This window comes from Semicossyphus pulcher, unplaced genomic scaffold (genome assembly GCF_022749685.1).
Source record: "Semicossyphus pulcher isolate SPU_LCO1_2020_fin unplaced genomic scaffold, fSemPul1.0.p SCAF_2, whole genome shotgun sequence".
Lineage (NCBI taxonomy): Eukaryota > Metazoa > Chordata > Actinopteri > Labriformes > Labridae > Semicossyphus > Semicossyphus pulcher.
In genome coordinates this window covers 25,280,270-25,295,722 of record NW_027211693.1, presented here as the reverse complement: position 1 = coordinate 25,295,722, position 15,453 = coordinate 25,280,270, and the positions used below count along the sequence as shown (strand labels likewise).

Here is a 15,453-nt window from a genome sequence, read left to right as displayed (position 1 = left end):
TGTGAAATGGAAAAAAGAGGACACCGGGGACAAAGGAACAGTACAAATACATAAAAGGCACACTGAGACGGGTGCAAACTTACACAGGGCCTCAAACGCAACAATGCACACACATTTAAAACACCACAGGCAGTCAAAAGCAGTCTGTGTTTCCCTCTGAGACTGGACCCAGGTGAATCCGAGTGATGCTGGCACACTGCTCCCTACAATGGCCCAGATAAACAAAGAGAACACACACACACACACACACACACACACACACACACAATACGGTCCAGCACAGGGCTTATATAATGTATTTTCCACTAACATGGTAACTGCACACTCATTTTCCCCGGGGTGAACTCTGCTCAGCTGGAGCCGACATGAATGCTGGGGGATTTTGAAGAGGGAGGGGATGGGGGGGCCTTGAGAGGAAGAAGAAGGACGACAGCGGTGCACCGACCAGCCCCCTCAAGACCAGGAGGTCTAACAGGAAGCCAGCAAGGTCACGACAGGAAGTGCAAACAAAGGGGTAAACAAACAAGCTTCGGTACAATGCAAACACAAGTACCCGCATGAATTTGTGCACATAAACACACATATAGATGCACGGGTTGCGTGCAGAGGAGACAGTCTGTGTCATTTTTACACATCATGTTTCCAAGGTCATCTGCTGTGTCATCACACCCCGCTGGCCTCCGGCACATGAGGCATAACGTCTCTCCCTCGCTCTCCGCGTACGACTGTTTCATATTTCTCCACGCAAGACAGCAAAGCAGGATCACGTATCACATTACTGAGGCCGAGGATCGCAGCTCCACGTTCACTGATCTATCATTTCCTCCATTACACCGCTCCCTTATCTCCTGCAGGAGCTGGGAGAGACACACCACAGAAAAGGGAGTGGAGGAGTGTGTTTGTTGGCTTCGACTCTTAGATTTAGGAGCTCAGACTTATGACTTAGACGATCATATCTATACATTATTAGCAGCTGTCTAATAGAAAAAATATCAACAAGAAATATGTGCAAGATCCTGCTGCTGGAGCATAAAAGTTCTCGGCCTCTGTCTTAATTCAAACTACGTTCAGTCAATTTTTCCAGAACTTTACCTCACTTTCTTCCTCACTTGATAGAGTTAACTCAGTTGTCACGGAAATATGCTACTTTAAGACTCAGGATTTTTAGTTACGATGATAACAAATCATAATGAAAATTTGCCACAAATAACATCCTCAGATTAAATGTATGGAGTGTAATTTTATCACACTTTGTTGTTTGCACCATATGAGAAAACCAATATGTGCGATTACATTGTTCAGTACTGCGATAACGGGCTGCACGGTGCTGCAGTGGTTAGCGCCGTCGCCTCACAGCTAGAAGGTTCCTATTCGAACCCCAGTTCAGACGTAGCGGGTCTTTCTGTGTGGAGTTTGCATGTTCTCCCCGTGCATGCGTGGTTCCCCTCCGGGTACTCCAGCCTCCTCCCACAGTCCAGAGACATGCTCGTTAGGTTAATTGGTGACTCGTAGGTGTGAATGTGAGCATGAATGGTTGGCTGTCTCTGTGTGGGTGTACCCTGCCTCTCGCCCAATGACCAGTGACCCTGAACAGGATAAGCGGTACAGATAATGGATGGATGGAGTATTGCAATAACAATATAAAGTGCGATAGATGATTAAATATTAAAGAGTGCTTATTAGTTATAACTCTTAGTTTGTCTAACTGCTGTTCTGGATGTTTTACACAACACCTGAATCCAAAATGAATCTAAAAAGGTTTTTCTTTTTCATCACTAAATTGACACCAGTTAATCTGAGGGTAGCTGATAGCTAGCTGGTGTGAAAGCATGGCCAATATACCCAGGGCTCCGTCCAATAGGTACAATCTTTCCAGGCTTGGTGAGAAAGCATGGCTTGTTGACAGTAAATATTTTTTCCAATTCATTGCGATAAAATTAAGACTTCTGTAATGTGTTTATTGAGAATGCTTGTATTGCTATCAGGATGAAATTGCCATTTATCGTGCAGCCCTACTACATTCCCAAGGACTTCATTCATATTCCCCTCACCAGTTTAGCTTGTCTTACAGAAATCCATTTTGTCTTGCACTCTTTAGGCTATACAGTGTAAGCGTATGTACACAAATTTAACTATAATTAAGTTTTCATATTGATGTTATGTGTGTTAGAATATCCTTCTAGAGTTTGGTAAACTGTGTGCTTTTTGTTGTATATCTGTGTTTTGAGTAAAGTTCATGCACGCTTTTGTACAGGCTGCTGTATTCAAAATTGTGTTAATAAGTAAAAGTTAACTCTTCAATCTTGGAACCTACATTAATCCTGAGAGCAATTTTTTCATGTGAGGCGCTGGTTGAGCTCAGTTGGTGGAGCATGCGCCACCATGTACTGAGGCTACAACTCTCGATGCACCGATCGCGGGTTCGACTCCTTATCAGCCGATCATTTGGTGCATATCATCCCCCACTCTCTACTCCCCCACATTTCCTGTCTCTATTCAGCCATCTTATCCAAAAAAGCCAAAACAAAATCTTTAAAAAAAGACATTTTGTCATAAATGAAATGGCCAATCAATGTAAAATTTAGGAAAGTGAAAGGGAGAAAACATGGAGTAAAACTTTGTAAAGGGGAAAGGTCATGGATGTGACTAAGCAGAAGAAAGCATAAGTGAGTGAGTAGGAGAGAGTTCAAGCATAAATCCCATTCAGCTTTATCTCTCCACTTACTTACTGAATATATACAGTATAAGCTATATAGGTCAGCTCTACAGGCTGTTGCGGGCCCTGGCTCTGACCACCACACACTGTACTGTACACTGTACCGCTACATCTTCCTTCCTGTGCCAGAGGGCTGAGGGCAGAGCGCGCACAGGAAGGAGGGCAACCATGCAAAGCTAAATAATGCAGTGGCTCAGTCTCCACATTATGACCCAGTAAATGGCTGGTTATACAAACACTCAGACCCTCTCAGGCCGCCCTGTCAGACAGCACAATGGGCAGGATGAATCGAGATGCTCTTATGAACTGTTTTATTGCCGTCATGGTGGAGGTCAATTCAACCTTTTAACTCTAAACAACTCCAATACAATAACTGTGTACATGCTGGTTTTATTACATGGTATAGTTTTGGAATTATGAGGAAATTCCTTCATCTGAAATGAGCGAATTAAGTGTGATGTTGTGTCAGGGAGGCCCACTGGCATGCATGCTGTCTAAGGGTTATCTAAGCAAAGTGTGACAGGGGGAAATGAATGCATTCAGGGGCAATGGAAGACACTTGACATGCAACTCCACGAACTGAGTGTCTCTCTTGGCATGTAGGCCTGTGTTGGCATCGAGGAGTGATACAATGAGTGCTACTCTTTACACCAGACGGGCGCACAATCACACATAAACATCCTCTAAGTCATCATCTTTACCATCTCTAGATTTGAGATCCAACAACTTCGTGCACTGTGACACACCTGCAGTGTGTTAGCAGCCCTATAACTGCACAATCTAACTTCTGCACACATGATTACTGCATGTGTCAGGTGCAGAGGAGCAGCCAAACATTCATGTCACACGCTCAAAGTAAGCAACTCACAGCCCCTGACAGCCCCCTCGGCGTCCCGCCCTACCTTCGGTGTGGCAAGTGGAGGACAGGATGGTGCTCGGAGGGCGGAAGAGGTACGGCAGATAACGGGAAAAACATTTCATCTTCTTCTCCGATGCTTGCCGACGGCTGAAGAGCGTTGCGTTGCGGGCTCCACATCCGCACTGCTGCCGCGACAGTCAGCCAGAGAGGAACCAGGGGAGTGCGGGAGGGGAGAGAGGCTCTCTGTCCGCGGCGCAGGGGGCTATGACAGCATCACTTTTCGCAGGCAGACAGCGCAGGCAGGCAGGCAGCGGGCTCCGGTGAAACTGCGCGCCGCCCGGGGAGCAAACAGCGCACCGTGTCAGCGCGCCTCCGTTTCCGTGTCGGTACTTCACTCCGTGTGTGTTTGAGTGAGAGCCGGACAGGGGGTCGCCTCCTCTGTCCTCTCTGAGGGGAGGTCAATGTATGTGTGGTCTGTCGTTGTAAACATCCTGCCACCCACTCCTCCCCTCGTGCGTGTTTGTCAGCTTGTTGGCGTGAACAGTATAATTAAAGCTTAAGATAGAAATGATGTTGTGTCTGCGAATCTCGAGGGGCATTATTGTAGCCCTCGTAGAATTTACATGTCATTGTATTCTTGCGAAATATTTCTGTTTTATCCTATTGCTAGTTGTTTATCATAAGTGGCACACATTTAACCGTACAGTGTGTGATGAACCTAGGCCAAAACTTGATGAATCATAGAAAAAACTTGTTTCAAACTGCTCACCATGTTATTGATTAATTGGGTTTGGCGCCATCTTGTGGCAATATTTCATAATAACAGCAAACGAGAGTTAACACGTCAGAAAAATAAAACTAGAAATAAAACAAGGGTTGTTTTTTTTAAAGAAAAAATGAACCGTAAAAATCAAGTTAATTAACTTGAGGTAAAAATGCAGAACAATGTAAAAATAAGTATACTTTAATTAAAAGTGTTAAAAGTCCCACCCTCATTGACCGAATTAACACCTTAGAAATACCCACAACATGCAAAAACGGGTAACATGACCAAACATAAGTACTCTTTTGTAATTTTAGAGTAAAAAAATTGCTTTTTATAGTCTTACAATTGACTTCTCGCGAGACTTGAGTGTGAACTAATGCCAGCGGAAGTACTTTGTGAGCCTCTTTTCCGCCGGCCATAGAGGAGCAAACGGCAGGGTAAGAATTCCTGGCGAATAATTTCACTAAAGTTATCACCATCCATCCACTCTGTATTATCACAGTGTATCCATATAACACTCTAAACACCTATTGAGTATTGTCACAATTAAACTGCGATAAATATTGAGCCAATGTTGATGATAGATTATGGAAGAAAACGTCTCAGTATTTGGTCCCCCCCTTAGCTCCGGTAGTATCCGCATGTCGGCCACCGAGACTGAGAGTGCTTGATTTCTGGAGCTAGCGATATAAGTCTGCTTCCTGTGCTGTTAATGTGTTTGTTTGTAGTCTAATGACCCGCACGTTGGAATTATAGTGTTTAATGTAAATTTGGCTTAAAAAGCTTCAATCTCTGTTCTATTATGCTAACCTAGTAGCGTTATCATGCTGCTAGCTTAACTAGCATTCAGCTCTGAGGACCTGTTTTAACCTGACAAGCTAGCTCCTAGTACCTTTTTCATTGACGAAGACATTCAAAGTAGTTGCTGTTTTAGTCGCTTAACGTTACTGTTTGTTCTTAAGTTGAGTGAAAGTGCAGGAAAGCTTCAATGCCAAGTCTTCAAACTGAACTTGAAGACGCTAGCGTGCATTTGCTAGCGTTTCTTCACAGCTGTATGACTGCAGGTTTCACATGTTCAGCACTTTAATAGTAAATTAGATATCTGTAGCCAACAAATACTTCTTTATCCTGAAAATGTAGCTGTCAACTGGTGACCAACCTGTATGTATTGTGTGCTCACAGCATCATGAAGCTGAATCCATTTGTAACATCCTCCCGCCGCAAGAACCGCAAGAGGCATTTCAATGCCCCCTCACACATCAGGAGGAAGATTATGTCTTCCCCTCTGTCAAAGGAGCTCCGACAGAAGTACAATGTGAGGTCCATGCCCATCCGCAAAGATGACGAAGTCCAGGTATAGTAGTTTGGGTTGCTGACAGTATTTTAAAATTAGCAGGATGAGCATAGGCTGCATCTTCTTAACTTGTTTCTGCTGTTTCCAAACAGGTTGTCCGTGGACACTACAAAGGCCAGCAGATTGGCAAAGTGGTGCAGGTCTACAGGAAAAAGTACGTCATCTACATCGAGCGTGTGCAGAGAGAGAAGGCCAACGGAACCACAGTCCATGTCGGCATCCACCCCAGCAAGGTAAGGCGCTTTTTTGTAGGTCCTCGCATGCATGTACCTGTCTAAGTGGGATTAAGAGTGTTGTTAAAGTGAATGTTGCATCACGTCATACTAAGTTACTCTGGTAACTGGTAACAAAATCAGTGTGTGCAGATCAACATCAGGAAGCTGTACGTGTAGACTTGCTTTTAACAGATGTCCTTGTAGCTTTTTGGTATCTCATTTCAAGTGAAAATATCGTCACACAACCTGTAGAGTGTATATTAAACACCATACTTGTTGAGAGCTTTACCAGCTTTTCTTTTATTTCTCTCCTGAAGTACCAGAGAAATGATTTTATCATAGCTCAGAAATTGTAAAGCTGACCTTGAAGCACTTCAGAATGGAGGTGGGAGTAGCAAAGCAGCACTGAACTATAATGAGTCATGTTTTACCTTGAAATGAAAATGCTGAACCAACCAGGTGTAGGACCTGTATTATTCAGTTATTATAGAGGAGGTGATTCAACTTCTCATCTTTAAAGCTGTAGTAGGTGTTTTTGATTCATAGGACTCTAGCATATGTAGTGTTTGATGTTTTGTCAACATCAAGAACACATGTTTAAGTTCCCTGAATCGATAAGGTGGTATATCTTTCCAGTTGTCAACATTATTTCTCTAATTCCCTCAATTGGGCTTTCCAGTATTGCGGACTCAGCCCTCCTCTTCACAGTGTTGTAATAAGTGTGCTTTACTGTTAAATTAAGTTGCGTTGTCAATGCAAAAATATTGTGATGGCAATAAGAAAGTACTTTAATCTGACAGTGAGGCATATTAAGGAAATTGAGTGTACTTTACAGTGTTACCTGATTTACATGATATTGTTAGTCATTACTAAGGTTTTTGTTTACTTCTATGTGTAAATGAGGTTCAAACAAGTCAGTTATTATGCAGTCCATGACTGTCATTAAACCACAGCCTCATGCATTGAAGGGGTTTTCATCACGATATCTCTTGTGATGAAGACCTGTTTAAAACATGTTTTAACCCCCCCATCGTAACATGTTAAGATTCAACATTTTGGTGCAACTGGCATATCGTTTGTGTCCATTGTTATATTCAAGAAGCATTGTGTTTTAGAATTTCTATGTGGATTGTGTATGCTGAAAGAGACAGTCCGTCAGATTTGACTGAAAAATCTGCACAGCAATATTGCGGCAAGCGTTCAAGGGCTCATATGAAATGGCCAAACCAAACTGAAGCTCTAATACTTTGAGTGCAGCATTTGGCTGAGCTAGTAGTCCATTTTTTAGATTTTTTGGGCATGTAATAGCATAAAAAGATAAATGTGCTTCTCAAAGAAATATTAGCCCCTTTTTTTATACAGCATGTTCAAGATAGGCCTGCTAAGCCTCGCCGTCTGTGTTAAAGGTATAGTGGCTAGTTGGTTGGGGGAGTCATCCTGCCAATAAGCCGACAGTGAAGATGCTATCAGGTAATAGGGCGTCTGAGCTTGCACATTTCATTTACACGTCACACCTCTTTTGCTGCCACTGTGCCGTAACAGTGTAAAATAATACACCGGAACAGCAATATGACGGCGCTGTTTCTTTTAGTGTAAAAGTACAAAGGTGGTGTAACATCGCAGCTTTGTTACAGCACTGTAAAAAGGGCTAAAGATGGTTGCATTAAGCCATGCAATTTAGCTGGCATGGATTGGAATAAGATGTACAAGTATCCCAATGCATGTTTATTTACTCCTGCATTTTTCTCATTGTGGCACCTTAATATCATCTGAAAAAAATGTTACTTTATCTTAGTATTAGACGGTATGATGGCAGAAGATCACTTTCTTTTGACAGAAATCTACAGTATATCTAATGAGGAAATCAGTGAAGTCATTAGATATGTTTAACTGATGTTCATTTTAATATATCTGTCAAGCTGTCAAGTCCCCAGATTGTTTGTGTGATGGCTTGTTTACCAACAAAGTTTAATTTACCTTTGCAGGTGGTCATCACCAGGCTAAAGCTGGACAAGGACCGCAAGAAGATCCTGGAGCGTAAGGCCAAGTCTCGCGCCGATGGAAAGGAGAAGGGCAAATACAAGGAGGAGACCATTGAGAAGATGCAGGAGTAAAAAGGATCTTTTGCTATCAATAAACTGTATAAATGGACCATACTTTGTTTGTCTCGTGTTTTAGTTGCAGAGGTGGCGTGGTTTTGTCTTTTCATTGTGTACGATGTATGTAGAATTACAAATTTCTATTTTAAATTTGAATACCTTATTTGAGGTAGATAAACATATGTTTGCACATCACTGCAGTGCACTCATTTGTATTCCAGTGCTCAAGGTGCATCTTAAAACAGCCAAAAATCAAAAACTGTATTTATGAATTCTTCTGGCAGGAGTTTTCACTAAAAAAAAAATTATTTCTGACTAATTGTGCACTTCTGTTTGAGGTGTGCACTTTTCAGAGTATAAATACAGGGGTGTGTGGGGCCATGTGGCACCGATTAGTGTTCATTTGAGTTTTTGAAGATATAAAGATGTCAAAAACTGAGCAGGCAAGTTGAAATGAGGGCCCAAGAATCTGTGGGCATGGGGTTTTTTCACTGAAATGACAGCATGCTATTAAAATTAGGCCCTGGTTTGAGGTGTCAGAACATGGCATACAAGAAAACTGCAGATAGCCTGAGTGAAATCCTGCTGTTGCGCCCTCAAGTCTGCACATCTTTGTAGTGCACACATTTTTTTGTATTTGAGTTGCGCTGGCAGGAGTTTGCTCTCCAGGAACACTTGGATACTGATCAATTGTGCCCTTCTGTTTGAGGTGTGCACACTTCAGAGTATAAATACATGGGGTCCATGTATGTATTCTAAAAATACTTTGTATTAAATTCTAAACTTAATCCAAAAGGCAACTGGATTTAGTTGAAGTTCTTCTTAACTCCAGTTGCCTTTTGGATTAAGCTAAGAATTACCATGACCTGGATGACTGAGACCCTTCACAGACACATTGCATTTAATTTATCTTTAGAAGACTGATACTAAACATGTAACCAATAATTTGTTTATTTAAAACCATACTGATTAAATTGTAGTTTTGCTACAGGGGCCTGGGGTTACTTGTATGGTGCTACTAATTATGTAAGTGAATAAAATAAGCAATAGATGTCACTTTTCCCCCCCAGACTGAAAATTTACTGTAAAACAAAATGTGTATATCGAACATTTCCAAATGGTCTAGGCAGCATTATACTCTCTGTGTGTTAGTCTTGTTTTTGTTTTTTTTAAGAAATCTCTTCACTTTTGATATTCAACCAGGTAATTATGAATTTAGTCTTTTACTCTTCAATAATACCTAACAAAAAAATACTACGCTGTTCCAACACACTCCGCGCTCCCTTTAGCGCCTCCCTCTCCGGTGAGTGGTCATGTGACAAGTGCTGACTTTTCCTCGTCGTCTGTTCTGTTGATCCTGTCTCGCAGCTGGGCAGTACTGAAGTTTCTGAAGTCAAAAGTTTCTACTTGTGAGATATTCTTGACTTAAAACAAAACACACCATGGCGGAACTAGGTTTTGTGATCGCCATATCTGTGATGACCCTGTTTTGGGGCATTATCGGAGGAGTGGTGCCCTGGTTTATCCCCAAAGGACCGAACAGAGGGTGAGTCTGTTAGCTTCACTTTAGCTTTAAAGTGGCTACAAAGAGTTAGCTAAGGAAAGTTTGTATTTTATGTCGTCCCGTGACTCTCATGTGATACACGTGGACAAAAACTCTATAAAGTTGTTTTAAATGACTTACACAGCGTTACTTGAACACTTTAAGAAGTTTAACCTTGTGACAAACTCGATAGTTGGTATAACTTTTTGTGTTAGCTGAAGCTAATTTGACAGCTCCTGTGCTAGTGTGAAGCTTCATCTATGTTGTGTTTTATGCTTGACATCTCTCTACCATATTCTTATATTGTCTATTTAGCCTTTTTATTTTTAGATTTTAACTCGAGATTAAATATAATCCATCCGTGGAAAATGTGCCGAATGCAACTTCCTTTATTTCCCTGTTTGTCAGTCGCATCACGAGATCAGGCTACTGTATTTAAATGAACGGCCTGTAATGGACCTAAAATCATGTATGCATTCATTAGATGTTTATTAAACTTATTTAAAATATTTTCTCCTGTTCCTACAGAGTGATAGTCACGATGCTGGTGTTGACTGCAGTTTGCTGCTACCTGTTGTAAGTATTATGAAAATGTAACCGGATTTCTTTAACATTATGTTGTAGTGTATGTTGCGACATATCACACTTATGTGTACTGATGGCACATAATATATACAAAATAAAGTAGGGTTTGTAAGTATCATGTCTGTAATACAGAAAAGAGAGAAAATTGAATATTGTGTAGTGTTTATTTTGAAAATTGATTAGTTTTAAAGTAATTTTTCACACTTCTCAAATGTGATTATTTCCTTTCTTTCATAGTCTTTGTTGTATTCTGAAAATATATTTTAATTTCAGGGCTTATGATATACATTGTAAACAAAGCTAATACGGTACCTCACTGTCATTGTTAATCTGTATAGCTAAGACTGATAGGTTGGTGTTACCTTGTTTCTCCTCTCTTACTGTATATTATTTGTGGACATTGTGACATTAAAAAAAGCTTGTCGTTGGAGTCATTACTGTTTTGCATGTAGTATTTGTGTGCTGTGATAAATAATTTAAATTCACAATGAGGTGCAGGAGTGCATATAGTGTCATGTTACATGTCTGATGGGCAAAAGACAGCAGTAGTCTTGCAGACAAGTGAAGTTGTTTTGTCGAATCATCCAGCAACTGGATGTTTTGTTATCAAATGTTGGTCTAAGTTTAGAAATAACTTTTCTTAAAGTATAGCAAATGGCTCTTTTCACTGAGGTCTTAATGATGTGTGGATTTTAGTTTCCACAACTGAGCTTTCTGTCCTTTCTCTTCACAGCTGGTTGATAGCAATCCTGGCTCAGCTGAATCCACTCTTTGGACCTGCTCTGTCCACTGACACCATCTGGTACCTCAACTATCACTGGTCTTAATTCACCCGTCCAGGACTCCTGACGCTGCAGGTAAACTTGTTGCTCTCAAATAGAAAAGTATTTAAACTACATTTGATGTAAAGCTGCTACCTTTTATGCTACATGTGTTTTATTTATTGTCTTGATTTTACCCTAATGAAAGGTCTTTATTGTAATTTCTGTCATCAGAGGAGGACCTGACACTGCTGCACACCAATGGACGTTTACTGCTCACTTCTTGCAGAGACCATTCCTTGTGAATCGCCTTAAACGCAGACCCCTGTGTGATTGGTGACTGATGCCCACACCCGTGCCTTGTACAGAGATAAATCCCAAAGGGCCTCTGAGATTTCTCGCTGAATGTGCTTTACTTAAATTAAAGCAACTGTCACTTGCTGTTCGGTTTATATTTAATGTATATTGTGTTTATTGCTTTTGTTAATAAGAATCACCTTTCCTTGTAGTTGATGTTTGGTGTTTTTGATGTGATCTCTTTTTGTCTGGTAATTTTAGTGATGGATGTGATCTATTCCACAGTTGTTAATTAATAAACAAATAATTCTCTCCATTACTCCATAAAGTTTGTATTTTGTTTTGCCTAATTAATGAACTCATTATCTTTGCAGAAAGTGTTGACAGTAAGGATTTAATTTATTTGGTAAATAGAATTGAAGATTTAACAGTATATGCTTCTTATTATGTTGCCCTGTATCAAACATGTGCATGTGTTATTAAGCTTCCGATATTAATTACTTGCCATATACATATGAAATCTGTAATTTTTGTTAATTATCTATCGTTGTGCATATATAGTAAGTGGTTATTTATCATGTCTTATACACATCGTATGTATTTGTACTATAAAATGTATCAGTTTTGTTGTAGGATCAAAGCTGACAGCTGAGGTTCAAAACAGCCTTCCGGCTTGCCGTAGTTTGAGCCGGGTACTACGTTGGCAACATGGCGTCCACTGATGTCCACGTCCGAATATGTGAACAAGAAATACTCAAATATGATCTGGAAATCAAAGCTCTTATTCAGGTGCGAATATTTATCTGGTAAGATTAGTTTGTGCTGCATCACGACGCGCTCGTTTTTGAGCCTGTCATTGAAGGGAATCGTGCCATAGCCTGATCGCGTTTAAGCTGCATCAAGTGTTTCCAGCTGTAGTCAGCCGGTGTATCCACAGTGCCGTTAGGATGTGCTGCCACTCAGGTTACCAGTGGAATACAAACGCTTTGACGTAGATTTCTAAACCCTAATAAACAGCTAATTGTGCTAATCGAGCAGTAAGGATTATTGAAACGAGTGGGAAATATAATACGAAAATAACTTAAACTGATTTCCAGCTGCGTAAAAGAACACTATCGTGTAGGTTGCATTTTTATTTCAACTTTGTGGAAAAGATTTTATTTCTTATCCATACATGATAAATTGTCCATAGTCCATTAAAAATAAAAAATAAAACAACGTAAACATTCAGTGTTGCATGTTGCAGGTAATATATAAATAACGTGAAGTGTATAACAAATATCTAAATATAGGAAACTCATATTTTAAGTCAGGTTCAGAATTTGCTTAACAAATTACATTTATATGAAATGTGTTCACTGTCTAGTAGTTTTTGAAATGTATTATTGCAAAAACAATTATAAGTTAATTATGTAAATTTCCTCAAGCTTGGTTTAGTGAGCATATTTGTCTTATTGTCGTTCCCTCTGATGGCTCAGTTAGCTCCTCGGTGCAGAAACAATGAACCAATAACAAGAAATTAAAAACAAAATTAATAGCAATTTTGATAATTGATTAATCTTTACATGTTAACATTAGATATGTTTTATTTTGTAACTCAGACAAATACAAGGTATTTGATTGGCCTGATGTGTCAATATTATCTGACAATATAAATAACGAGATTATTCACTATTTGTTTATAAGAAAAAAAAAGACTAATCAGTTTATAATTAAGTATTTCCACCTGATCACATAATTCTTACCTACAGTGAGTCCAGCGCCAGTTCATCCAAGAGAACAGCTGGTATTGTCATAGAGAGACGTGTTGATGATACCTGTAACTTCACCTAACACTGATAAATGAAGCATGTGTCTATCTGATCCTCATTCTGATGTCTCCCCAGGATATTAATGAGTGTGAAGGCCCTCAGAGCAAGCTGACAGAACTGAACGCAGACGTGAAAAAGAGTTTCCACAATCTCAGGTTGCGGATTCAGGTAAGAAACACAGTTTGTAAATATGCATCATCAAACAGCACAAATGATAACTGATGGCTCAGAAACCATTTGTGCTGTTTTGTTTCTTTGGCAGGATTTGGAGCAGATGGCTTTGGAGCAGGACAAAGAGTCAGACAAGCAGGCTTTGATCAGTCAGGTAGAGGGACACAGGAAACAGATGCTCAGGTAATGTCCTCAAATGAGATATTCCACCATTCTCTGACTTTTATAGATATGGTCTGTTGGGTATTTTGTACTATTTCTGTGCTGATGATTCTGCCAAAGCAATGGGGGAGAAGCATGGGGAAATTACCTTCTTTTTTTTCCATTTTGTTTTTATTTTGCAGTAACCAGACTGTTTGGAGGAAGGCCAACCTGGCCAGCAAACTGTCCATAGACAACATGGAGAAGCAGGCACTTCTTAAAGGAGCAGACAGTGCTGCCAGGCAGAGGTGAGCTGACAATGTGCTCTTCGTGTTAGAGACACAGTCTTACTAATGAGAGGCATTCTGGTTAACTTTATGTCAAGCATTTCAAAACAGCATAATAAATCCTCTCAATGTTATTGTAACAAAAATGCATTGTTTTTAAAATGTTCTACTCATTTATCGACACATTTAATTAGCAGGAAGAGTGTTATATCTATTGTGTCTCTTGTTTTGTATCACTCTCTCAGGAAGATGACTAAAGAGGGCCTGGCTCAGACAACCAGTGACATCACTGAGAATCTCATGAGCATCAGCCGGATGATGGCGCAGCAGGTTCAGCAGAGCGAAGAGACCATGACGTCACTGGGTTAGTGAAGGAGACACCTCATGTAAAGAGTGTGTTTACTTTTTTATACAACTGGCCTGAGCGTAATGCACCACTTGTTGCCATGGAGACACACACTAAGTTAGGTTAAAACTATGTGGCAAGCATGAAGTAATTTAATTATTATTTCTTTTTTGTTTGAAGCGACCTCCTCGCGGACCGTCCAGGAGACCAATGACGAGTTTAAGACCATGACGGGGACCATCCAGCTCGGGCGGAAACTCATCACCAAATACAACCGCCGAGAGCTGACGGACAAGCTGCTCATCTTCCTGGCACTCGCCCTCTTCCTCGCCACCGTCCTCTACATCCTAAAGAAGAGACTGTTCCCCTTCTTGTAGACCAGGTACCTTCTGAGGACTCTCAGTTTCCACAAAAAGTACTTTCCATAGTCAGCCCGAGTGATTTAAGCAACTTTAAATGCTGGGTGTTATATTACCCACATTTCACACCAGTGTCCGCTCTGAGGGATGTGGACGGCTTGCTCTGCTGATCTGTGATACTGACGCTTATAGTTCCAAACAGCGTTTAATTTATTAAGAACAGTTTGATTTATCAGACCACAAGAATAGTTATCTGTGACAGTGATGCTGTGCATTGCTTTTGATGAAATCAGTTGTAATAGAAGATAGATGACCCATATGTGTCTTTTGTTTTGAACATTCGTTTGGTGGAAGATATCAGTGCGTTTTTTTTCTTCATATATATATTTAACATATCAAAGAAGTACATGATGGAAATACACACACGCAGAAGTATTTTAAGTAGATCTCAAACACCAAAAAAAGAGTCTCTCAGTTTGCATCAGACGCTGCCATGAGGGCAGATAATGTGCTGACTCAAAACTCATGTTTATGTCTGGCACATGGTGGGTTTTTAGAAATACGAAAAAGTCTAAGGGGGATTAATTTAAACAAAATTTCAGCTAAATAATCACAAAAAAGCCACTTTAAATTAGTTTTTATTGGCATGTTTTGTATGACAAAATAGTGCTATAAAATACTGTTAATTGCCATATTCAATCCTAGTAATAAATGTCACTTTATAAAGGTGAACAATATTAGGACAATCTTGTCTGTGTAACAGAAAGGGGTCCTGTCTTATATTCCTCACTTACCATAAGCATCACAAGTATAACAAGAAGTTTGTGTAATTGTAATTTATAACGATCACCTGCATAATTAAGGTATGATTTATTAAAGTAAAGACTTCATGTCAACTTTTGGGAATAGAATATTTAATCTAACTTCAATAGATTCAAGTCCGGTCTACCTTAAAAATAACAACAGTGCCTGTACTAGTGTATGTGTATTTGAACTCGTCCCAATGTTTTATTCAACAAAAAGAACGCGAACAGAGAGTGCACACTTTGCTCCATCTCTGCCCGCGTGAGCTCGCCTCTGCTCTGCAGCGGAGCAGAAAAGCTCAGAGAAGCAGTGGCAGCGATCACACTGGCAGAGATAGAG

At 40.2% G+C, this 15,453-nt stretch overlaps 4 protein-coding genes across 4 annotated transcripts in view; 3 read left to right on the top strand and 1 right to left on the bottom strand.

Annotated features, from left to right (window-relative positions):
• The window catches only part of ppp2r2ba (protein phosphatase 2, regulatory subunit B, beta a), a 54,422-nt gene extending 50,654 nt beyond the window's left edge, over positions 1–3,768 (bottom strand). Inside the window, exon 1 of the mRNA XM_069669811.1 lies at positions 3,619–3,768. Within this exon, the coding sequence (XP_069525912.1) occupies positions 3,619–3,697 (79 nt within the window). The 5' untranslated portion in view covers positions 3,698–3,768. The remainder of the gene's footprint in view (positions 1–3,618) is intronic.
• Positions 3,769–4,709: 941 nt separating this feature from the next.
• rpl26 (ribosomal protein L26) lies at positions 4,710–8,062 on the top strand. The gene is made up of 4 exons (XM_069670521.1): positions 4,710–4,778; positions 5,524–5,695; positions 5,788–5,928; positions 7,896–8,062. The coding sequence occupies exons 2-4, from the start codon at positions 5,528–5,530 to the stop codon at positions 8,022–8,024; spliced, it is 438 nt and encodes a 145-aa protein (XP_069526622.1). The 5' UTR covers positions 4,710–4,778; positions 5,524–5,527; the 3' UTR covers positions 8,025–8,062.
• Positions 8,063–9,362: 1,300 nt separating this feature from the next.
• Positions 9,363–11,523, top strand: atp6v0e1 (ATPase H+ transporting V0 subunit e1). Its single transcript, XM_069670124.1, has 4 exons — positions 9,363–9,555; positions 10,081–10,128; positions 10,871–10,994; positions 11,133–11,523. The coding sequence occupies exons 1-3, from the start codon at positions 9,452–9,454 to the stop codon at positions 10,962–10,964; spliced, it is 246 nt and encodes an 81-aa protein (XP_069526225.1). The 5' UTR covers positions 9,363–9,451; the 3' UTR covers positions 10,965–10,994; positions 11,133–11,523.
• Positions 11,524–11,897: 374 nt separating this feature from the next.
• Positions 11,898–14,368, top strand: bnip1a (BCL2 interacting protein 1a). Its single transcript, XM_069670451.1, has 6 exons — positions 11,898–11,984; positions 13,082–13,174; positions 13,269–13,360; positions 13,522–13,626; positions 13,851–13,969; positions 14,132–14,368. Exons 1-6 carry the CDS (start codon positions 11,904–11,906, stop codon positions 14,326–14,328), a joined length of 687 nt encoding a protein of 228 aa, XP_069526552.1. The 5' UTR covers positions 11,898–11,903; the 3' UTR covers positions 14,329–14,368.
• The last annotated feature ends 1,085 nt before the right edge of the window (positions 14,369–15,453 follow it).

Coding starts and splice junctions, on each gene's coding strand:
- rpl26 (XM_069670521.1), top strand. CDS start 5,528: ATGAAGCTGAATCCATTTGTAACATCCTCCCGCCGCAAGAACCGCAAG. Junction 5,696..5,787: donor GCAAAGATGACGAAGTCCAG/GTATAGTAGTTT, acceptor GTTTCCAAACAG/GTTGTCCGTGGACACTACAA. Junction 5,929..7,895: donor TCGGCATCCACCCCAGCAAG/GTAAGGCGCTTT, acceptor TTACCTTTGCAG/GTGGTCATCACCAGGCTAAA.
- atp6v0e1 (XM_069670124.1), top strand. CDS start 9,452: ATGGCGGAACTAGGTTTTGTGATCGCCATATCTGTGATGACCCTGTTT. Junction 9,556..10,080: donor CCCAAAGGACCGAACAGAGG/GTGAGTCTGTTA, acceptor CTGTTCCTACAG/AGTGATAGTCACGATGCTGG. Junction 10,129..10,870: donor GCAGTTTGCTGCTACCTGTT/GTAAGTATTATG, acceptor TTCTCTTCACAG/CTGGTTGATAGCAATCCTGG.
- bnip1a (XM_069670451.1), top strand. CDS start 11,904: ATGGCGTCCACTGATGTCCACGTCCGAATATGTGAACAAGAAATACTC. Junction 13,175..13,268: donor ATCTCAGGTTGCGGATTCAG/GTAAGAAACACA, acceptor TTTCTTTGGCAG/GATTTGGAGCAGATGGCTTT. Junction 13,627..13,850: donor GACAGTGCTGCCAGGCAGAG/GTGAGCTGACAA, acceptor TCACTCTCTCAG/GAAGATGACTAAAGAGGGCC.